Here is a 24,857-nt window from a genome sequence, read left to right on the forward strand (position 1 = left end):
AAGCAATTCAAGAGGAGGCATAGATAGAATCGCCTTGTGGTCAACTGTCATTTAATAGTCATCTGACAGATTATGTCAAGGTTTTAAAATTATTATTATGTTATTATTATTAGCTGGTCATGTTATAACACAGCTGGAAATCGTGGATTTTATGATAAAGACCAGCAAGCCTTTTTGACAGACAAAACAGCAGAAACTATGTTAATCCGTGTATGGTTCGTTCTTTGAATATTCCGATTTAAAACAAAATCAGAAAAACCAAATAACAGAGTCGTTTTTTGGTTTTTCTGATTTGGTTTTGAAACGGAAAAAGGGCAAAAGGAATAAACAAATAAACTGCATTTCATTTGTGTTTGTGTTTTGTTTGTTGGTTTTTTAAACCCGAAACATAAACAAAAATAGATACATTTGTAGGCTACACCAGAAGGCAGAACGCAGCGAGCGAAGAAAAAAGAGCCTACCACCTAAACCAGCAATAGACTGTCCAATTATATTTAGCCTTAGTTATGGCCGCACTTCACCATATGGGGATTTTATTCGTGAACTATTTGACAATGGAAAGACACACGACGAGATCAGTACCGCTCTAAAGCAATCTGGTGCACCGAAGTGCTCCGTTATGACGGTGAGGAGGTTCTGTGTGGAGCACAACCTTCGAAGAAGAAATCTAGTTTCTTTCTTCTTCTATGTAGCCTATTGTACAATATGTAGGCTACTTGTCATTTAGATGTATTTTAATGTTTTATGACCAGCTAGGTTTCTTAGTAAACAGCCACCTGGAATATCATGGCGATCTTCTCCACGGTCATATCGTCCACTCGCAGACTAAGTCGCCGGCTCCCACGGAAAACAATAAAGCTGGCCATTGTAGAATGCGAGACTCAATGGAAAGTTTGAAACGTCTTTATATGTATTTTTTCCCCGGCATTCATTGTGGTTTTATCTAAATATCACACAAACAAAACAAGCAACTGGATTATTCAGTATTCCCGTTTTGATTTAAAAAACTGAAAAATTCAGTTTATTTGTTTATTCCTTTTGCCCCTTTTCCGTTTCAAAACCAAATCAGAAAAACCAAAAAACGACTCTGTTATTTGGTTTTTCTGATTTTGTTTTAAATCGGAATATTCAAAGAACGAACCATACACGGATTTATGTTATTTGTGTGCTCGTGCTGCCTTTTTGGTTTTGTCAAACAGGAGACGCCCACCCACCAATCAGAGGTTAGAGATTCCTGCAGGAAGGTTGCACTCGATTTCACTAGCCCATTTGTGCCTGTTCATTAGTGTACAGCATCTATTCTCTCATTGCTTGTGTAAAAAAGGGTCTAGCTTCGCCACTGAAAGTAAGCTAGCGAAAACTCATCCAGCTTCACTTTTCAAAAATGTGCGGTAACTGTTAGCGGCTACATTGACGTAGGACTACGTAGCCAGCAGATTTAATAGTCCGCCAAAGACGTTGACGTCGCTTTGCAACCGAAGACACTGGGTTTGACAAGTTATCGGACTACTTGCGGAGTGTAACCAAAGACGCCATTAGAGGCAAAAAAGCCTTTGTTTACCTTGACAGCGGTCAATTATACTTGGCAGCGTTTTTTTTTTTTTTTTGATCTGTGCCTCAAGTGGGGGGGCACTATGCATTGTGGGGGGCGGGCCAGGCCCAATCAGAATCAGAGTATTCCCCCAGACCGTGGTCTAAACAATATTATTCATGAGTTATTAACAACCCCTACACATCAATATTAATGATAACCCTGTGGAAATTGCCATAAGTGAGAGACACAATTTCGCACGTTGAGCACACAGTTGTGTGACTCGTTTATTTAGTAAGAGAGAAACGGGAAATCAAAACGTGCTGAAGGCAAACAAATCCCGCATGGGCTCTGACGTCATGAGACGCTCGTAATCCTTTAAAGGGACAGCGATCCCTGAACCACCAAGACAGTAAACGACATGCCTAACACAATTGAAAGAACAACACATAACAAAATACTGTAGGTGAATTATGTTACACTCACTACAACCCATTAAATACGGTATGATTTCTAGATGTCATGGCAACGTCCGCTCGCGACACTGGACTTGCGATCGAGGCATCGACGCGGACGTTCATTCACATAGCCAAAAACAAGAGAATAGATGGCTAGATAAAATAAACATCAAGACATACAATTCTAAAAAGAACAGATGAAGCAGCTACCCTTTTTTCCTTCGCGGTTTGCCTACAGAGCAGCGCACCTGCATTTAATATAGGCCTATCCGTGTATTGTCACAATTTCTCAGTATCAAAGGTGAAAGTAGAAACGGGTGGCCAAAAGCTGTCATATTGTTAGTTATCACAGACAATTTTAAGTAGAAACGGGTGGCCAAAAGCTGTCATTTGTTAGTTATCACAGACAATTTTCAACAATGAATGATCTGTACGGAGCTCCATAAGGGACATTAGGGAGAACGCTCCCGGACAGAACCTTAGTTTGGAAGTCATGCTTAGTGACACGACAAATAGCCTACTTCCAATTGAAATACAAAATTTAGACAATAGGCCTACGTGTCCCTGATCACGTTTCAATAGATTAAATAACGTGACGGTGACACGTATTTTCGTGAGACCGTACCCGTACTTCCATGAGTATATGAGGAAGTATACTATCCGCACTATCTACTACGTTATTTTTTCAGATGTGAGTGCTGTTCCAAATCGAGTACTCCGTGGTGCACTAACCGGAAATTACGATCACGACTGCCGCCGTGGCTACTCCCCCGCAATAAACATCCCGCTTTGAACGGTGAACTCTTTGCGCCTAGCAGCTATAAAAACTACAAAATGACTCTATTAATGCAGGCTATGTGGAAAATGCGCCGACTTTGGCTCAGCCTGGCTCTGCCTCTTCCGCTACGTAGCTATGATGGCTGCCGTTGAGTACGGGGAGTGTCCTTCGATCCACACTTCAGGATTAGCCCGTTTTGAGTACGGCTGAAGTATACTTCTTTTCGCCGGATCTTACTCAAATTTTGGCTAGTAAGTACGGACAGTACGGGTATTGGAACACGGCACAGGTTCGAGCGTGTGCATTGGTTGAATTGCGTGTGTCTCACGCCGAATGCATGAGACATGAGAGCCCTGTACTTACGTGACACAAACCAGCACCGCAAACGTTCTCTCCCGCTTGAGATGACGTCTTTCTTTATAGGTTCATGGGTCTGATTCGCCGATTTCCCATGCTGATATCCCCGGAGATTCTCGGGCATCTTCGACAATTTGGCTATAGATTGTCTCATTACACGCTAAATAATATAATTATAGCCTATACATATATAGCCTATACATATATATTGGCAATATATATAATTAGGCTATATATATATATACATATAGCATTTGTGGTTTTGGCATAAACATAACTAGGGTGCACTGTACTATCTGCGCACACCCTTTCTGAAGCCTCTCTCGCTCTCTCTCTTTCTCTCTCTGTCCCTCCCTCTCTCTCTTTCTCTCTCTCTCGTACCGTTTAGTTAATTGTCTTAGAACACTCCCATTCAGAATGCATTGGTTTACATTTCGTTCTGTGTAACGCGCAAAAAGTCGGACTATCGTGCTCTGGAACACGCTTCAATAGATTAACGTTCGTGCGCAGGAGCACGCAATCGCGTGATACCGGGTTGAACGGAGATGGACGGAGACGGCAAGGGCTGTGATTGGTCCTCTAACATCATTTCCGAAATCACTCTTTCGGTGATTTTGCACCTTATTTACTTCGTACCTTATTTACTTAAGGACCAATGTAACACCAAATAAGATTTGAAAAGCTTTGGAAGTTTATTTACAATACTATTGACATGGTCAGTAGTCAGCATATAAGATTGATCGATCGGGCGGCGAATTGCATTGCGTATCCGACATCCCGAAGGAGAATTTCGAAGGCTCGAGGGGTCTCCGTAGTTACGGAGACGGATTACAGATTACGGAGTCAGAGTAGTATGCTTTGGCTGTGGCTCTTTATTGCGAGCGGACTGCAGTACCAATTTAAAAGTCTAGGGCTCGATGTAACATATAGGCCTACTGTACCTTTAACACAGATAACGCTATCAATTATAAGTTCATGTGTATGCTGGGGGAAACAATTGATAAAAAAAAATAGGTCCTTTAATGCATTCAAATAATAGTAGACGTGCAATTCACTCGAACAGTGGATGCCAACCAGTGTGTCTTGAGGCAAGATGTACCATGCAATACTGCCTGGACGATATTGCATGCATATCCTGACATAGATTACTAATATAATGACTTTACATGCTTTATTATTTATCAATGTAAGTTCTCGCTCCATTTCAGATCATTTCGACAAATAATTCAACTGCCTTTCATTAACCTGTATGTGAGGGCTGTGTTTGTAAAATATGGCAACAATTGCTTATACCTAGTATAGTTAATAGCATGATGGTTGGGGCATTTTTAATAATTATGCCACAACTTTAAGTAATGGCATAATTATATGCACACGCACGCACGCACGCACGCACGCACGCACGCACGCACGCACGCACACACACACACACACACACACACACACACACACACACACACACACACACACACACACACACACAATATCATACATATTTATAAGCTATTCAACATATGTAGGCCTTTTTGACCTTTCAATTATTAAATGAATGGGAATTACACGTATTATGATATCATTACAATGCGTTCCGTTGGAGGCTGCATGCCTGTGTCGACTTGACTGAGATGGGGAAATCTCCCATGGAAATATCCAGCAAGAATGATCGCACAGTGTTCCCTAGTGGCCACTGCTGAAGTAGCCTCCATCAAATGGGGCTGAATGATCCACGTCAGTCCGTCACATCTCCAACGAGCAGTAATGTCTGATGCTGCCATGTATTTGAGTCGTCCTGTAGTCCGTCCGACTCCAGTTGTGAGTCTATAGATACTCTACCAACCTCAGCTTGTAGGTTTAGAAGTAGGTTAGAACAGAGAAATTCTCCCGGGAGACCAAACCCACGCATGATGGGTTACTGGCTTCGCTCAAAGCAAAGATCACATTTCCCTACAAAAAGAGGCCACTTTGTTTCTTATTACTCTATTGAAATTATTTGACTACATTTAAAATGTTGCATTGCATGACGATAGGTCCGAGCCCGCCGCCCCCTGCGCCTCAGAGCTGCTAGATCCTGCACAGATCCACTATGGCTGCAGGAAAAAAAGGAAAAGCTTTGACAACATGGCGCACTTTCCTGGAGGAGAAAGTTTCTTCTAAACTCTAGACAACCGCAATCCGGGATTTTTTTTCTGTCGTTCGTCGCAGCGCAGAGCTCAACGTGCAGCCGTGGGAGGAATTGGCCTCGTTTGGAGATGTAACGAGTCCTTCATGGACAGTTTCTGATCCTCGACAAACTTTGAAGGGATGAGAGCGACCCGCTGCTCAAGCCACAGCTTTCACACAGGATGGAGAAGCAAGCGACACTCAGAGAAAAGGTAACCCCACTGTCAAAACACATTTTAGCACCGATATACAGTAGGGTTGATCATTTCTTTCTTACCCTCACTGTATATTGCCTACGTTCCATTTACTGGACAGGAAATGCCAAATGGCAATCCTGCGCAAACATAAAAGCCCTCTATTGCTTTTCCAGCCATGCCCATGATTGGCAGCAAACCAGTCTAATAAAGTAGGATATGTTTGTGAGACAGCATAGGAGATGTGATCCGAATGAACCAATTATTCAGGCTTGTATATGCGAGATATTCACGTCAGTATAGCATGGTGGTTGGAGCGGCTGAAACCGTTAGCAATAATGTGCAGCAGCAGCAGCTGCATGGGATTGATCTTAAAAATGAACGCTGCAAACCAATATATCTGTCCAGAATAGAGTTACAGCATTGTGAGTGTGCGAAAATATCTGTGTGTGTGTGTGTGTGTGTGTGTCTCTCTCTCTCTCTCTCTCTCTCTCTCTCTCTCTCTCTCTGTCTGTCTGTCTGTCTGTCTGTCTGTCTGTCTGTCTGTCTGTCTGTCTGTCTGTCTGTCTGTCTGTCTGTCTGTCTGTCTGTCTGTCTCACTGCACTCTCCCCCCCCCCCCCCCCCCCACACACACTCTCTCTCTCTCTCTCTCTCTCTCTCTCTCTCTCTCTCTCTCTCTCTCTCTCTCTCTCTCTCTCTCTCTCTCTCTCTCTCTCTCTCTCTCTCCATTGATTGGGTTGATATGGGGCACTTCATTGGTCCACACTTGGACTCCCATTGCTGTGTTCTTTTATTACCTCAATATTTCTCCACCCTTGCTGCCCAGTGCCCAAACAGACAGCCCCTAGTAGCTCTCTACTAGCCCCTACATTGAACCACACATCACATTTTTAATAAAAGAGTCTTGCTTCAGATGCAAGGCTTTTGCTTTGACATCTGGATACTTTATTTAACCAGAGTGAAGGGTCATTTCAGACCCTAGCTGCACTCTCAACGCTCATTGGTCTTTAAGTCCTTACATAGCTGCTCCCAAACGGTGGCTACCCTCACATAGCTTCAGGTTGAATCCACTAGCGACGACACCGGCCAGCCGTCTGTTTTGTGTGTGCTCTGGACCTCTGGAAGTAATTACCCGGCCTGCCCTATCCCAGAACTCCCTCTGAGGAGGAGCGGTGTGGACCAGGAGGAATTATGGAGGCTCGCCTCCTTCGAACACACAGTCCAGCACTATTCTGTGTGACTTGTTGTTACTCAGTAATACATTCCTCTTCAGAGGATTAGGTAGAAAAGCTCTTTCTAAAAGAGTGTGCATGTAAATGAATACGTGAAGAAAGCAACTCTAGCTATTGGCTAGTTGTGCTTTCCCATGAAGGCTGCAGTCTGACTGTTTTCTCATCTGGGAAGCGTCTTCTACTGATTTAAAGAAGCCAGACCAACCAACCTGAAACACATTTGGTGTACTATTTTCTCAAAGTGAAGAACACACGTCTTCTAAACAGACTCTGGGTCTGGTTTGATGTCGGGTGGACAAAGTGTTGCAGCTTTTTATGAGTCCATTGTTGGATGATTTAGCTTTTGGTAAGAAGCCCAGGTTGGTATAGCATCCAGACCTCGGTACAAAAGAAGAAGAAAAAGGCTATGCTAGTAGACCTCTTTAACAATACAATTGTTAAAGTAGTTTGAAACCATTACACTTTCATAATTGCATTACGCTATGTGCAGTTATATATGATGAATAGTGCCTCAGAGGTTTGTTTAGATTGAACTCTAGGTCAAATAACGGCAAGGCAAACATATAATCATCATGTTCAAATAGTCAACCCTGCCTGCAGTATGATGTGATGTCACATAAAGTAGAACGATAGACTGATTTATAAACAACAACAGAGAAGAGCTAAAATGATAGTGAGTGTAAAACCAATATAATTTAATTAAACTGACATAGCTTCGGGCCGTATAGCGTGCAGACCAGAGAAAGCAGACTTTTCGTCAAGAAGATTTCTTGCTGCAGATCTGCTGAATTATGGAAAAGGCTATATTCTACAAGCCATATTGGCAAGCTGTTAAAGTGATGGGTGGTTATTTCATTGCCAAAGGCACAGTCCTCTCTATTGTTTACAACTCCATGGCTCATATGTAACAGTTTTCTCAAAATGATTCCGAAACACGTCGGTACCGAACGGATACTAGGAGTTATTTATCTTCTAGTTAGCAACTAGAAAACAATACACATAAACACAGACAAACAATTACGGGTTCCCGCCGTCACTTTATGGAAAGTCATTCATATATTCATATTCGATGATCGGCCATGTTTTATTAGCATCGACTCAACTGAAACAGGATCCTGATAGAGTCCTGGTCCACCACAGCCAGCCAACACTCCTGCTGGCCCCGGTGAACAGGGACTACCTCCTTATCTTCCTTGTGCAGATTATGCAGCGCTGGCCGGCCCTAGCCTGGGTGCCGTCCAGGTCATAAGACACATAAGGACCCTCTCCATTAGACTGCCGGTAAAAGCAAGTCGGAAAAACATGGATGCATGGACGCCTAACTGCAAGAATACAAATGTATAATTATAATCATAGATTATAAACGAAGATGATTTTGTTCTGAAAAAACAATTTGTCGACAGTTTTTGAAGCAACTATAAATTGCCTCAAGAGAACCCTTCAATCAGAACAAGTGCTATTAATAGTTAATATGCTAGATGCTGTATTGGCCGATACCTAGAATAAAAATGGTGTTGGAACATCTCTACTTCCAATTTCATCCCACAAAACACGCACCGATGAACTGTTTAGCATTAACGTGGGTAGATGGTCTTGCGCTAGCTTTGTAGCTTTCCGGGGTCTACTCTGTAGCGGTTCAGTCTGCCGCTGAACCGCTTGATGGGAGCTGTTGGGGGGGTCTTTAAGCACCCGCATGGGGCACACCTCCAGGATGAGTTCTCCTCAGGGAGATTCCCGCTCTCCTCCCACCCACCAGTCATGCTTTTGAGCCCAGTGCACTCACCACCAAAACCCTTGTCCGCCCCAAACCCCGCAGCTCTCGATCTTGGGAGGCTCCCGGACTTCAGGGCGGTTCGCCCGTACCGCCCGGGCCGCGGCAGGGAGCGAGGGTGGCGCACGTGGGCTCAGCAAAGCCGGGTTCATGGAGAAGGTGCAGCGGAGCAACGAGGCGTGTCAGCGCGGCGACTTCCAGGCCGCCGTGGGGCTGTACGGCGAGGCCCTGCTGGCGGACCCGCAGAACTGCATCCTGTACAGCAACCGCTCGGCCGCCCTGCTGAAGCTGGGCCAGCACCACGCCGCCCTGGAGGACGCCGAGAAGGCCTGCCTGCTGAACCCCAAGTGGCCCAAGGTAAGAGGGGAACCCCACCCGTGTTACCACGGAGTGCATGGCAGCGGCGCATAATAAGCTAGCAGCAACGGCAGCCTTAAGGGTAGGACCATGGACCTATTGAAGAAAGGACAGCGGATTAAGAAATGGGGCCCATTCATTCCTATGAAAACTGCTCATTGGCGCAGGGCAACGTTAAGGAGAGATTAGCTTCTGCATCAGGGGAGCCAGCAACGGCCTAGTAGTGCCCGACGCGCCGGGTGCAAAAATATTGTCGTTGTCTAGCATTGTTAGCATTGTAGCATCATAAGCGAGAGGTCTGTCTACACATCCCTCGGCGACTTTAAGTGATAAAAAGTCCTCACAGTGCCTAAATACCATCAACCATCATGTTAAGTAAAAGGAAAAACCTCGGACACGAGAAGTTAACGGAGCCGTGCACTGACCCCTCTCGGATGCCGGGCCGAACCAACAATTGTTTCACTTCGACTCCTTTCAGCTGCCCACCCCTCCTTCTCCTGCAAAAAAATGATAATTATAACGGCTAATAAAATGCTTGAGGTGGCGTTTTGAAAAGAGAAAATGTACATTTTATTAGTACATGGTATAAAGGTAATTATTAGCCTTTTATTGATATCCAGACATTTCTTGACATTTCTTGGAGATATCTACTTCTGGGCCCCTTGAATTGAGGGACCCGTCTACAGCCTGCTTAAACAGCTGCAATACCAGGCTTGGCCGGTTCCTTTACCACATGATTAACATTGGGCTCCTCTGGTAACTGGGTTAGGGTTATGCCTCGTGCCCACTGCACCGTCAGTCAAAGGACGTCAGAAGGCGTGGCTGACGGATGGGGGAGCTTTCCAGGGTTGTCAGAGCCCGAGTAGTGTCACAGTGCTTAAATTTGCATACGCGTTCTGATTGGATGACTGATCCGTCGCTGCCGAAAAAGTTGAAAAATGTTCAACTTTTTGACGGAGCGCACGGATCCACAATGCATTGCGCGTCCGTCCCCATTCAAAGTCAATGGGGATCAGTCAACGGACGAATGCAGTGGGCACGAGACGTAACACCCTTTGCCCACTGCATCTTTCCGTTGACGGACCTCATTGACTTTGTATGGGGCGATCCCGAAATGCATTGTGGGTCCGTCCGTTCCGTCGGCTCCGTCTCTTGCGTTCAGAAGTTGAGAAAATGTTAACTTTTCAGGCTGCAACGGATCCGCCAGCCAATCAGATCGCGGCTCCGTCTGCAAATACCACTCCCCCATCCGTCAGGCACGCCTTCCGTCGTCCGATGACGGACGGATGCAATGGGCAAACTGCGTAATCCACGCAGCTTAGGTGAGGCGTTAGTGTTAGGGTTAAGGTTTATCGTTAGGGTTAGGGTTAGGGTTAGGGTTATCGATAGGGTTAGGGTTATCGTTAGGGTTAGGGTTTATAATTTGGGTTAGGGTTATGGTTTATCGTTTGGGTTAGGGTTAGGGTTTATCGTTTGGGTTAGGGTTTATCGTTAGGGTTACGGTTAGAGTTATGGTTTATCCTTTGGGTTAGGTTTAGGGTTTATCGTTTGGGTTAGGGTTAGGGTTTATCGTTCGGGTTAGGGTTAGAGTTATGGTTTATCCTTAGGGTTATGGTTAGGGTTATGGGGTTGTCTTTACTTTGATACTGAAAACCTGTGTCCAAAAAAACGCAACCATATGATAATATTAGTTTAATTGTCATAGGATAACACATTAGTTAAAAATGTTGACGTTGATCACAGCCCATCGATCGATTTTTTCTTAAAATACCCACTAAGGAAATAATAAATCCCCATTGCAATTTTTTTTTATTCAGTGTTAATTCCTTCCGCGCCATAGGCATTGATTTTTCAGGATTCTTCATTCAGGTCTCAAGCACTTCAAGGTATAATCCAAATCCACTCTCAGAGTGTCTGTTGGTAATGCCGTAACGGTGGCCCCTGATTGATGGCATAGATAGCGGTATTCTGTGGCGTGGTGTCGGGCCATGAGGACTAACCTACCATAGATTTCACATTAGTCAACCTCACAGGTCACTGGAAGACTCATTCCTCTCTGACGCGGAGCCCCATTGATTGCATGATTAAGCAACGAGAGAGAGAGAAAGATAGCTCTGATAAGCAGCGAGAGATTGATAATAATTAGATTGAGTAAGACGGATGGTGATCGTGCCTTTGTCGCCGGTGACGGATCAAAGGCCACCTCTCTCTTTGATCTGCGGTCGTGCGTCCAATCCCGGGGATATCACAGGTAGGTTTCACCCGCGCGCTCTGAAAAGTGTAATTTCGTTGAGTCACGAGAGATCAAAGTCCTTCTGAATCACAAAGGCAATATTTATATAATATTTCCTCATTTGTCAGGGTAACATTGAAGCAATATGAAAGGACAATATTGCTGTTGGTGCCTTTCTGATCCTTGATTACACGCGTAGTGCTTTCATGATCTAATCAAATTAATCTCACATCGCTGCGACGATTAGTTTTAATGACCTGCATTGCCGAAGGTTTCAGATGGCTCAGGTGTCAAGCCAGATCATAAGGCTTTGAGCTATCATATGTATGCTTTACCTGCTGAAATAACAACCTCTACTCAAGCCTATGATCAATCAAGTAATTCTTCTAACTAGTAACTATTCATAAATAATATGCCACCAGCAAATGGATAATACAAGTAGCATACATATGTATATGAAAGAATGATTGTGCAGTACAAAACTGAATGCACATCACCACATCCATTTATAAGGAGTCGCCACCAGGGGGCAGTGTTGATAAACAGGCCGCTCACTCAGAGAGCATAGGGCGGCGTTCTGTCTATTCAAATCGAACAGTCAGGCAAGCAATTATTTTTCAAGCGGTAGTTTTTCACATTCTGTATGTAGACAAGTGCCTTGGGGAAGCTCATTGTGCCTGACTTTATTGGCTAATATAGAAATGTAGCCATGCGCCGCGCAGTACATCAATGGAGTCATCATTGAAGCTTTGGTGGAAATAAGCTTTTTCTACTTGATGAATCGGAAGGGAAAACCCAAGGTCAACACGGCACATTCACGCAGCGTAATTACTATATTTGACGGAAAATATACCCGTTGTCGCATTGATGAACAGTCTGCTTGAAGTGAAACTATCTCCAATCTAGCAGGCTCTTCTAATCACGGCCTGCGATTCTATAATCTATCTGTTCATTAGAGTGCAATGTACTGATCTGACATGGCTTGTTTTGTTTGAATGAGGGATCCTTCCCAGCTTTGTTTTAGCCTAATTCAAGCTTTGCTTGAGCCTATAGGCAAACGAGTGGCAGGGTGGCGTGACTTTAAGAGGTCCGCCTGTGCTACTCTGTGACCAGTCGCCACGGCAGCGCAGCCACACCCCTCCCGGCGATGGCCCTGAGAAGAGGGAGGGAGAGGGCTTAGGTTTGCACAGTCGGAAATGGCTGCCAGCCCGCTCAGCCCAATGTTTGATGAAGGGACAACGGATTAAATCACAGGAGTGAGCTGGCATTTAGTTCCACCGTGAGTACATATTCATCATCCATCATGCACCCCCCCCCCCCGCCCCGCCCCCCCCCCCCCCCCCCTCCTCAGAACACACCTCTGGATAGGTCCGTCAAGCCGTGACAGCCGGCGCGGCAACGCACTGCCAGGCGCCTACCTTCTGGAGGGTCCGCCGCCAGCGCTCTCCGAGAGAGGAACCCCTGTCCAACCTGTCAGACTACTCCCCTGCTGCTGTAAGTGCCAGAGCGTGCTCTTTTCCCTGAAAGAAGAGCGAGCGGGGGAGAGCGTGTGGTTTTAATGACCCGAGACAGCTTTAGGGCCCGTCCTACCTCACTCATCCACTCTCCCGCCGAACGCGTCGAAAAAAGATTAAATGGGAACAAAATAGGGTGTCACTCGCGAGACGGGGAACACTCGCTTAAATGCGTGTATTTGCATTTCGCTGACGTGGAAAAAGGAAATCTGTGATGTGCCGCCAACCTCTCAATATCTGCTCGGACAGGCTCGTCTTTCGTCTGCTTTGGTGTGAGGAGGGACGCTGATCTTACAATCCCTGGCTGGTCGTGTCTTTGTGGGGCCCCCGTTTGGTTAAATAGACGGATAGGAGAAGATCTGGTATTTCGGTCCGCCTTTTGTTCTTTGCGGCAAGTTGTGAGTGATCCTAAGCAGTGTCGGGGTGACAGTCCTGGGAGTCTCTCTGCCTCTACGCTCCCTCTGGCTCCATCTGCTGCCGCCGCCGCACCCCCTGCTCCGGTGACACGCGACACAAACAGCAGCCCAGTCTGTCATCGCACGCACTCGCGGGCCGCTGCCGGTGACAGCGGATCTCTCAGGGAAGCTTCGGGCTGACTGACGCCACCTCATCAGGGAATCCGTCCCTATCATTTGCATTCCAAGCCATTATGGTCCATGATGGCGCTTATCAGGGGGTATTCAGTCTGCAAAAGCGTGACACCCCCAAATGCCGATCCGTCAAGCGGTGTCGATCAACATGAGCCCGCCGTCGGTTCCCATCGCTGTTGACTCTATGGGGAGACGTCCGTCATTGGTGCATATCCCAGAGGGGGGGGGGGGGGTCGGCGTAGGGGTGGGAATCACAGGGGGTACCTCACGATACTACACAATACGCGATACCTGGCCCACGATACCGATAGTATCGCGATACAGCGACTCTGTGATAATCTATATATTGTTAGACAATCCTATGACAATGCATCACGATATATCTCTAACAATGAATACAAATGGACCGTGAAAAGGTAAAGTGCTGGATTTCGTTCTTTATTCATGGACCAAACTTAGTTTTTCAGTTGCTAAAAATCGTATTGATATTTGGCATCAGTGGATCGATTCTCGTATCGCAGGAAGAAGGGTAACGATATATCGGCGTATTGATATTTTGTCCAAGCGTTCGGGGTAAGCGGGTCCGAAGAGGTGTGACCGCTCAGATCCTCGCCCGTCCACGACGATGAGGACCCGGTGGGCCGCCGCCACCGTGCACACAGAAGAAGAAGAAGAAGAAGAAGAAGGAGAAGAAGAAGGAGAAGGAGAAGTAGTAAAAGAAGTAGTAAAAGAAGAAAAAGGAGAAGGAGAAGGATGAGAAGGAAAAGAAGAAAAGGGAGAAGAAGAAGAAGGAGAAGGAAGGGGAAGAAGGAGAGGGAGAAGGAGAAGAAGCTGGAAGCCTCTGCTACAATCTGCTTTTCTTGCCGAAGACAACCATCATTGTGTAATGCCCAGCCGTCGCTGTTGTCTGTTCAACCTGTAATAGCTCTTTGCGCTTCCCTTGGTTGCTTTCACTCTACCCAGCTGCAATATTTATCTCACACAAAGGGGTGACCTGTTCTTTCCCTTTGACACACCGCAGGCACAAAACACAAACAAGGAACTCGGGGAGGTAGCCCAGAAAAAGACCGCAACTGGGCGAGCTTATCTATGCAGTAGGTCTCCTGCTGCTGTTGTTGATGCAGATTGTATGGTTTTTCTCGAGAGTATTCTCTGCAACGTTCTTAGGCTGCAGTGAGTGCTCGGGTTTCATGAACTCGAAGTAGCTCTCTCCTGATCTTGGTTCAATGTATATAGCAAGCAATGCATGCAGATGAACTGTGCCCATCTTCCTGAATAGAATATTGAAATTAGTGTTAGATTTATGGATAGACCTCCTGGGGTGAGAGGCGGACTCACCAGAGAGGCTCACCGTATCCTAGAACAAGATACATGCCTGTCCCGCTGTTTAACGTATGCATCATGTATACCCATACAACTAAATACCAACATATGTTACTTCTAGGTTGTGATGAAGTAACATTATGTTAATTTCCCCATGGAATATAAATATATGCAAAAAGTCAACACATACATTTTATACATTCATCTTTCATTGTCACCAGTGTACAGCCGTCAGCCATTAAACATTTAGCTGACTATTTGACAAATACATTTTGGTGGTCTTGTATAGCTTTCATGCAATCCCACTATAGAATGATTCAATTGACTGAAATGGATACTAATATTTCTATTTTGTTCTATTTTTAAACATGAAAGTGAATACAAACCAAAGAGCTAAAACTACATCTATTAACACACGTCGTGCTAATTGCATTTCAATTGCTCGGTGCCATCACTCGCAGCACAACTGCCGCACACCACAACATGAATCCATCATTTTATATCAGCTTCTCCCACAAAAACATGACCCCCGTCCTTTGGTGTGGCCCTGTGCCCGTGCTCCCAGACCCCGGCTCCCCTTGCAGCCCCTAATTCCCAGTTTTCCGTCTCCCTCCCTCCTTTGAGCAGGGAGCGCACAGTCAGGAACCACTAATAAGAGGGTTCCGCTTGCCTCCGTCCAACCTAGGCTTGAACTAATGAACAAATCAAATGAATGGCGTGTAATTATAGGCCAGCGAGAGCGGGACGGACGGAGAGTTTGGCGCTAGCGGGCACAAACCTGAAATTATTTGTCTGGAAAATGTGCAGGAATGAGTGGGAGTAATTGAGCTCCTTGCCGTCGCTCCTCCGAGAGCCTTTGAGGGTAGGCGGGTTCTGCACATTTTCATGGGGGCCATGGTATTAAAGTGAGGTTGTTTGGGGTGCAGGAGGGTTGGCAGGGGGGGGGGGGGGGGGGGGGGGAAACTGACCGCACGCACGCGAGTCTGCCGTTTTGATTTCAGCAGCACCTCTTTTACCGGTTGGTCAAGAACGTGAAGGAAGCTGATCTATGTGTTGTCAGCGGTACCTGGTAGTCTGACCCCAAGCACTCCCTCTTCTGTGGTGTAGTAAAGTCAGTTCTAGCTCTGCGCTTATAGGCAGTAGGCACCAACTGATGTAAAGCTGTGTAATGCATAAAGCCGTATCGCCACGCTAGGATACAAGGGCAAGGATTTTTTGGAAGGTGTTTGTTTGTTGTGTAGCGAACTGACGTCGGGGCCTGATGATAATCAATACCCTGAGAGGTACTTGCTTGATGCTCTCGTTTGCACTCGATTAAAATCGCAGTGAGGAACATGTGGCAGGCGGTAATATAGCTACAGCAGGCACATACCTCAAGACTGAACACACACCCACAAACCCACACACGCACACACCTCAACCTGCTGTCATCACAGTTTAAAACCATCCCTTCACCTCATGGTTTTTCAATCTCAAAATATCTCAAATCAGGCTACGTGCGCCTCACCCCTCTCCCATTCACCACCTGGTTTTCTCTTCATCCACGAGACTTAGGGCTGCAGCCGTTTGAGAAGCGATTGCGTGAACTGCCAAATCACACAGAGATGGGGCCACAATGAAGGGCTGTGCCATGGCTTAACTATCAAATAGGAGGGCTTTGATGTCAGCTGATGTCATTTGTTTTGATGTATTTGCGATCGCAGTCACAAATGGTCTACCTGTCCAATAGCTGTGTGTGTGCAGTGCACGCGTCCGTGCGTGTGTGTGTGTGTTTGTGTCCGTGCATGTGTCTCCATCCACACGTGTTTTCCAGGAGGTGCTAGTGTGTTGTGGTACACCACTGCGGGTTACATATGTATGTGTACTGGAATTTGCACATGTGTGCCTGCAGTTCATGGCTCCTTGTTTCTTCTGCAGGTCAGCAAATTGGAAAATAATTCAAAGTCTATAGATCTTGCGCGGTGGGAGACATAAAGCCCCCCTTACGACCCTGGGAGAGTTCTCAAAACAAGAAACTTTCAATCAGATTATAGGACGTCTACATACTTAGAATGCGCTTTCCCCCGGGACAATCAATCAATTGATTATGGGCTTAATAGCTTTCTCGGTTGCTATTAAATGGCCAGAAATGTCAAAAAGCCGAAAGAAATCAAGCGCATTAGCATGCACGTAGCGTCACAGCGGTGATAGTGGTGATAGTGGATCAGTGGTACAAGCAGGTGGAAGCTAGGAAAACAGACCCTGCTCCTGTGTGCAACAAACAGCCAGCTTCCCGGATGCCTCTTTTGTCTTCCAGGGGTTCATCTTGCTGTCAGCTTAAGTCTTCCTTGGCCCCTCCCACCAGGGATCTCGGCCAGATTTGAGGCCCCCAGACCTGGATGTCTCCAGAATTAGCACAGCCCCCTTTTTCTGCTGCAGGGAGGAAGTGCTCCCACTGGGAAAACACAGGATAGAGTGCAGTACTGCAAGGAGTCCATTAGCATACCCTGCATACCCCGCGCGCCAAGGCGGACCGCGGGGCTGACCAAGGTTTTCAGCGGTGATTAACTTCCTGATCCTGATTCTCTACCTCTAAACCCGTGGTGCTCGCTGCAACGCTCTCTTCCCCCTCTTCCTCGGCTTTCCCGAAGTCATCGGCGTCTTCGGCTCAGTGCCAGCACACGGGATCTGTGCTAAACTCATAACTATGGATCCAGCCGACGTATTGAATACATGGGCTCTCAAATTCTGCTGAGGCGGGGATTCTCAGCTCTATTGTTACCTCTGACACCCATCCCCACCTCCCCCACCTTCCCCACCTCCCCCACCTCCCCCACCTCCCCCTCAACTCCTCTTTGGGGAAGTGTACAACGTGACCTGGGCTCGCTGTGAAGACGACTGCTCTGTGGTCTGTTTCGTACACCTCCTTTCTGTGGTCTGTTTCGTACACCTCCTATCTGTGGTCTGTTTCGTACACCTCCTATCTGTGGTCTGTTTCGTACACCTCCTATCTGTGGTCTGTTTCGTACACCTCCTATCTGTGGTCTGTTTCGTACACCTCCTATCTGTGGTCTGTTTCGTATAACGGGTCTGTTTCGTACACCTCCTATGTCTGGTCTGTTTCGTACACCTCCTATCTGTGGTCTGTTTCGTACACCACCTATCTGTGGTGTAACCTGGTTTACAGAAGGAATCCTTTGCCCTGCTTCTGTAGGAGAAGCTAATGGATAGGAGTGTGCGTGACACACGTTTTATATCCGGTGGCTTTGCCGTCTTCTAAGGGGAGAGAATAGCGATTGAAGGGCATTGCTCATTAGTCTGATTTTTTGTGTTTTATTCATTGTCCCTGTCTCTGCCCGTGTGTTTGAAATATAAATATGATGTTCATCCAGTGAGACCGATAAAACGTGGATGTGTTGTCCACATTATGACCGGAAGGTAAGAGTATTGGTTTGTGGGGGGGGGGGGGGGGGGCTGAAGAGAACATGTCCTCATTACTGGAAATAGAAATGACCCATAATCCAGATTAGAACGTACCAGTGTAAAACCCCTGTGGTCATTAATGATGTGAAATTAAACATATTTAATTTTAATCATGAGAAATCTTTCTTTCGGAAGCGTTAAATGGATGTATCAACAGTGAGAGAACATCCTATTCGTCGATGTTGTCCATGCGGAACCAGAACATGAACGTTACCAGGCTTTAGTTAAAGTATGACCTACTTTTGCGCCTTTAAGCGAGAGCTGTTTGGTTACAATTTCTCCGCAATTACCCAGTTAACTGGCTTGTCATCCATGATTAATGGGAAATGATTGCTCAATAAATAATGTATGTTGATAAAAGTCTGCAACAAAACCTCTTCTAATGCAACTGTTATTTGTTGTTGACTTGTGTGTGTTCGGTGTGTGCGTGCATGTGTTTGCGACGATCTCGTACTTTGCCTCGCTGGTGATCAGGGTACGTCGTCGGTGTTCAAATCAAAACCAACCGGAAGACAAATCTCCACTTTGTGTCTAAACAACCTCAGTGTGTAATGGCCTCCAGCCTGATCCATTCCTCTTAAGCAATCCCTGCTCTCCCAGCTTGCTTTGAGGCAGCTGAATTACTCACTTGTGTCAGGTTATTATAATTAGCTGTTCAAGTGCTTTCACCGGTGCGTGTACCCCTGGATACTCTCCTCTTAATTCTTATTTTCACTGATGATGAGAAACGCACAGAAAACAACAACAGCAGCAGCAGCAACCGCAGAGTGGAAGCGCCTAAGGAGACGTATGAGCTGGCAAAGCGTGGAGCACAGGTGGTGTATCTTTATGCCGACGACTGTCAACGGTGAAAGGAGGATACCATCTCCCCTATTTGACCAGGGGGCGCGTTTTATTTTTTTCAATTAGAAGTTTATGGAAGGAAAATGGCTCGCTAAGGCGTGGCTCACACAGATGTCACGATCGGTGATTAAGGTGGATTTTGTTTTCTGGACACAGTCGCTCTCGGAGCGGGAGACTAGGCGGGTTAAGTGCCCCTGCAGAGGAGTCTGTCTGTGTGCACTAATGCAGATATTGATAAGAATAATAAATACAGATGGGGTAAGAGGGCGGCTGCCAGCGTTCTCGCTAAACAAATCTAATATCTGTTTAATAGCCCGGGGAGAACATTGGAGAGCTCAGTGCCACCATTCTGCACATCATGCAGCTAAATGTAGGAATGGAAAAATGAAGAGGAGGCAGCAGAGTAGTATACAGACAAACCCACTGTGGCTGCTGTGGATGTTATCATTTAGATGGAAACAACACATTATTAACAACACGTATCAACAATACATCAGGTATATTGAACACAATTAATGCCAATACATACATTATATACATCTGCTAAAATGTGTCTATCATGTTGCGGTGCATCGCAAATGTGGATGCAAACATATAGGTGGAACACACGTATTGCCCTCATTCTATGAATACATTTCTGATATCATGGACAAATATTTATATTGCTACAAACTATAAACATCCGGGCACACAGAATCAGCGTGCCCCCCGTGTTTAATATTGCATAAATCACTCAGCACCATTGAATTTTACGTTTGCGATTTCACAATTTACGAGTGACACCGACACAGGGAAGACGCTGCGGACGGCAGGACGGGATGCCAAGTGAAAACAGTAATAAAATCTGTCACACAGTCAGACATTGTGTGATTCTGCTCTGAATTCGCCTGCTCCCTCCACAAACCCTTTCTACAATACACTCCTCAGTATCACGCAGTCTCTTTGAAACGCGAGACCAGAGGCGGTTCCACCAGTCTCAACACAATGCAACGGGTGAGCGTCGTGGCATCTATTATTCAAGACCCTCTTCATACTGGCCTGCCTTTGAATCCCCAGCGCTTATCTCGCGCTGGTGGTCTCCCAGCACGCATGTAACATGTTGCGTTTGTCGACTACACGCAACTTACACGGATTAACTTACACAGGGAGGCCTGGTGGAATCACACGGAGGCGCGCTAACAGCTAGCATCGGGGACGTGAGCGATTAAAGTGCCCTTGAATTAGCATGTACTAGCTGTGTGCTGCTTTTGTTGATGGATTTTAATAAATGTATGATTATGTTTTGTTTTTTTAATAGAGATACAAACTTTGTATGCTACTTGCAGCGGTTGCTTATACATTATTTAGGCTACATACCGTCCTGTGAATCAATGGAAGCGTGGAATCCATTTTAAATATCGTTCCCACTCGGGTCTCAGAAGGCCCCGTGAGAGGGCATCTGGTGTGTGTGTGTGGAGTGCGGGGAAGTTCATTTCTAAGCTGGGTGAAAACAGGAAATCAGATTTGTCGCTTGTCGACAAAGCGAGGAAATGGCTTGCTTCAATAGCAAGGGTCAGAGTCCTTCCAATGTGGGCAATAAGGTAACGTGTTGGCAGTTTTTAATGCTTTTTTGATGCAATGTTATGTGAGGATATGACCCAGAAATATACAGTTAGCATACTATCATTTGAGTTTTGAGTCTTAATACCTACAAAATACAGTTCTAGTTTGCTGTTCACAACTGTAGTATTGTTCCTTATTACATCATCAATATCACTGATGAAATGGTACCCCTGCCCTCCTTTCTGCAGTGTATCAGCCAAGCTTTGTTATTTTAAGAACTAGCTCTGCCTGACTGTTCATACTTCAGCCATTTTCTACCTCCTGGTTTAATAGGGTTTTCAAGAGTAGCTTGCACTAAAAGTGGTCAACAAAATACAAATTCGGATGCTTTCTTACTGTAGTTTGTTGGGGTGTATAGTCCAGAAAATGTTCTGCTTACCTCTCTCATCTTAAAATTAAATCAATGATTTAATTATCAATTCGATTTGGGGTCTTTAACATGCGAGAACTACACTAGATGGTACAGTCAACCCACCGAATAGCACTTCTGTACATGCGAGTCGTTTCTCATGCTTATGAATTCTAATTAGGAAATTAATAGCTAATGATGATGAACCGGATTTTGAAATGTCTTACGTCTCACATCACACTATCTCAAGTTCACGTTTCAAGAATCCCCCCAAAGTTTGTTTACAGTACAGTCACGAGAGCGCGAAGTAGTTTAATAAAATATAAACGCTCAGATCATAATGTTTCTAATTATGTACACAGCTTCTACTGCCTAACAAATAGAATAAATTAGACATTTATCCTTAGCCTGCATGTTTATTTATGATGCAGTCTTGCCTCCACACCACAAACATACTTCACATAATTGCATTTTTGCCTCGGCTACAGTGCCACCGTTCCCATTCTTCCAAGTATCGCTTATGGCTCCACACATACGTTCAGCCCCGGGGGACAAGAGCACGCACTCTCACACTATTGCATTGTCGGGGTAGACTCTGTTTTTAATTATGAGGGGAAAAACTATTAGAGAAAAGTTAAAACATGTGCCATACTAATATCACATATTCAACGTGTATTATTGTGTTTATAGATATCCGCAAACACTAAATATAATTAAAATGATGCATCTCTTTTCTGCTTGTTTTTGAAATGCTCCAATACTTGGGTGGAGCGGGTTCGATTTGGCGGCAGTCATTTGACCACTGGAGGAACCAAATTGAACAGAAGAGATCATTCCATCTAGATCGAGATCATCTAGAATGATCTAAATCATTGAAATGCATGTCCTGAAGCACAATTAAAGGGGGGGCTGACATTGTGGCCATGGAGAGACCTTGGAGAGCGTACAGCTATCGAGACCGTGACACAGCGCACTAATACACAAACATGTTTGGCAGATTGAAAGGGGAAGGAACATAATTAGCTAGGTCGGCCGAGGTCAGAGCCGCCTGCTGCTGTCTCAACGTGTTCGACGAGGAAGCCCCTAGCATGTCGAGCTAGCAGAGCCTTGTGTATCTTGTGCGTACCGCGGTACCGAGCGCCAGTCACCGAGCTGTTCGCCATGCATACACTTCGCGATCAGCGTTGCTGATTAAAATCAGCTGTTATCATCGCAGAAGCCCCGTACATTAAAGCGCTGTTCCTCTCGATTGACGTCAGCCTCCCCTGAGTGCTGTTAGTGGTATAGCCAGCTGTGCATTTGAGTGAGCAAGCAGAAAATGCAGTGTGAAGCGCAAGGCCGAAGCCAGCCGTACAGAAGAATTCATTACAGGGCTTCATTAGAGTAGTGCCGGCAGAAGCCCTCCCTTTCATTCTCTCTGTCCTTCAGTCCACCAATAATAGCCCAGCTCCCGGAAAGCCTTGAGGTACTCAAAGACAATATAACTGTCCTCTACTCTGCTTCACACGGTAATAAAACAGGGTCTTCTCCTCTACCGTTCGAGATGGTGCTTCATGCTACTCCCATGAAGTAGTGAGTAGGAAATACGTTAAAGCTGGCATCGCCAAAGGAATTAGGACCGGGCGACATAAAACACGGTATAAAAGCGCCCCGGCGTGGGGCGTCAACAGTTTTCTTCCTCCCGTCACATTAGACTGAATACTGGCTTTTTAATGAACACGTCGTTACACTGCTATGCTTGGCACCGCCACGAAATGGTCATGAGGGGAAATGCAACGCGTCGTTGAATCGAAGAACGCCGCACCCGCCAATTGGAATGAGCCAACAAGGGGGAGGCTAGCAGACCCCGAAGGGAGGAGGTGGAGGAGGAGTAGGAGGGGGAGGTGGTGGAGGGGGAGGTGGAGGACGCGGAGGTGGAGATGGTGGAGGAGGAGATGGAGGGGATGGAGGTGGAGGTGGAGGAGGTGGAGGAGGAGGTGGAGGAGGTGGTGGAAAAGAGATGGAGGAGGTGGTGGAGGAGATGGAGGTGGTGGAGGTGATGGAGGAGGTGGAGGTGATGGAGGAGATGTAGGAGGAGGTGGAGGAGGTGGTGGAGGAGACGGAGGAGGTGGAGGAGGTGGAGGAGGAGGTGGTGGAGGAGGAGGTCAAAGGTGGAGGAGGGGAACAGTGGCTACACCACCAGTAACTCATTGTTGGAGTGGCCTGCCATTCCTCATCTTTATCCATGCTCCATTACAGCCCCTACGGCGCCCCATTTGGCCCCCATTTCATCCAGAGGGGGTCCATTATGACCTGAGTAACGCGCGAGTGTGCAGGGGGGGGGGGGGGGGGGGGGGGGGGGCGTTATGAGTGATGCTCGAGCAAACCTGTAGGGACACAGTGAGGGCCGGGTCTGTGGGTTTTAATAGGAATCTAAGGGAGTTGAGGGTGTTTGTGTTCTCCGAGGGGGGGCAGCACGCACAGGCTGACCAGCGCCTCATCTGCCTCCGCCTGACACCTCGGGATGGGGTCTTCAGCTTGAGGGGGGGTTCCGTGACTCAGCCCAGGCGTGATTGATCTTTATGTACCTAATTGACTGAATACATTAACCAACGCTTAATTAATCCTATTGCTCGTTGCAACCTAATGGGTCTATTTTTGGTGGTCGCTGACAGTTGTTTAGCGTTTTATTTACAAGATGAAATGCTATCAATAGAAAGGAGAAGGCATTACCCTGTTTATGATTCTCAAATTCATTTATTTTCCTTTCCTCAATTCGGGTAAATGTTTGCAGCCCTTTCAAACGCAGTCACATTTAGTGTGCCACCAAACCCTTTTATCTTTCCTTTGCTCGGCGGAGAGAGAGAGACTGCAAGAGAGAGAGAAGGTAAGCGAGAGACATTGACGGGTCCAATAATTGTCTTACTCTGAGGGGTAGTTGTTCATGTGTCAAACACCAACATTGAATATGTCTCTGGGTTCTCCGCTATTTATCTTGTTACCTAGTTACCCAGATGCCGTGTCCTGGTAGAGGCTGTGTTCTGGTGATGAGCCGACACAGCTGTCTCAACCTCTGCCCTTATCTGAGGAGGGATCCAGCGTGGGATTCATTCTCTTCTATAAAGTGGGTTTATTGGACGGGGCAGACTAATAAAGAGCTTTGCTTCAGCGCAAAGGTCGCAGGTCGTAGATGGTGATAAGGGTAAAGATGAAAGGGGACGACGTGTGCGTGTGCGGTTGTGTGTGCATTTGTATGTATATATAATATATAGGGAGGGAGAGGGAGGGATAATCTTTTGATCTTTTAAGGTCTTTTTCATATTGCCAACAGCTCTCCGGGGAGAGAGCAGCGAGCTGCACACACGGATCAGAACGTCGTATCGCCGCATCCTCCCTGTCCACCGAGGACCTGAGCCGGCCATTACTGCCAGGGGATCAGCAGCATCGGGGATGGGGGTGTGGGGTTGTGTGCGGGGGTGTGGGAGGGGACCGTGAAAGCCATATTGCTGCACCGTTACCGCTGAGGAAATGACTTGTTTAGATGACAGATCGGAAAACAAGAGGCACTCACCGGTCCACCTCGTCGAACGACGGTCCTGATGCTCCGACAGTGGTCAAACAAGGAGGGTGACCCCGACCGCTGAGAACGTAGAGACCAACACGATAGAAAACACAGCAGAAAGTAAAGTCTTTTTCATTAACAATGCCTGATTGGTATCTTTAAGAGGCTGGCCCAATGGATGGAGCATTTTCGGCTTCTTCATCGGCTTCTGCAGAAATACATTCATGGGGATAGCGTCTGAATTATAATCGTATCAGTTATTTCATTTTTTCGTTCGGGCTGGACAACGTGATAATTGACAAATAATTTTACCCAGTTGCGCACCATGGTCCGAGATTGCATCGATAATTCTCCGTGCGGCGGTCGTATACCACAAGCTGTCTGTTTAACGGTGCTGGGGCGGCAAGGTTTGTCTCCATCTGCACATCTGAATGTAGCGTTATTTATGCGGCATGTGACATGTTTTATCACTGCCACAGTCCTATGATGTATGGTTCTAATGCCCGTTGAATGATTGCCTAACTCCCGGCAGTGGAAGGGCTATATTTTCTTCTTACTCTT

At 46.3% G+C, this 24,857-nt stretch overlaps 2 protein-coding genes across 2 annotated transcripts in view; one reads left to right on the forward strand and one right to left on the reverse strand.

Moving 5' to 3' along the window:
- Positions 1-24,857, reverse strand: part of vps33a (VPS33A core subunit of CORVET and HOPS complexes) — a 366,247-nt gene that overhangs the window by 155,879 nt on the left and 185,511 nt on the right.
- LOC132467846 (tetratricopeptide repeat protein 28-like) lies at positions 4,869-9,420 on the forward strand. The gene is made up of 2 exons (XM_060065409.1): positions 4,869-5,496; positions 8,528-9,420. The coding sequence occupies exons 1-2, from the start codon at positions 5,467-5,469 to the stop codon at positions 8,891-8,893; spliced, it is 396 nt and encodes a 131-aa protein (XP_059921392.1). The 5' UTR covers positions 4,869-5,466; the 3' UTR covers positions 8,894-9,420.

This window comes from Gadus macrocephalus, chromosome 11, assembly GCF_031168955.1.
Source record: "Gadus macrocephalus chromosome 11, ASM3116895v1".
Classification (NCBI taxonomy): domain Eukaryota; kingdom Metazoa; phylum Chordata; class Actinopteri; order Gadiformes; family Gadidae; genus Gadus; species Gadus macrocephalus.

Excerpts from the sequence above, each read along its gene's own strand:
- LOC132467846 (XM_060065409.1), top strand. The coding sequence starts at position 5,467 with ATGGAGAAGCAAGCGACACTCAGAGAAAAG. Across the intron at positions 5,497-8,527 it reads AAGCGACACTCAGAGAAAAG|CTCTCGATCTTGGGAGGCTC; the intron begins GTAACCCCACTG and ends CAAACCCCGCAG.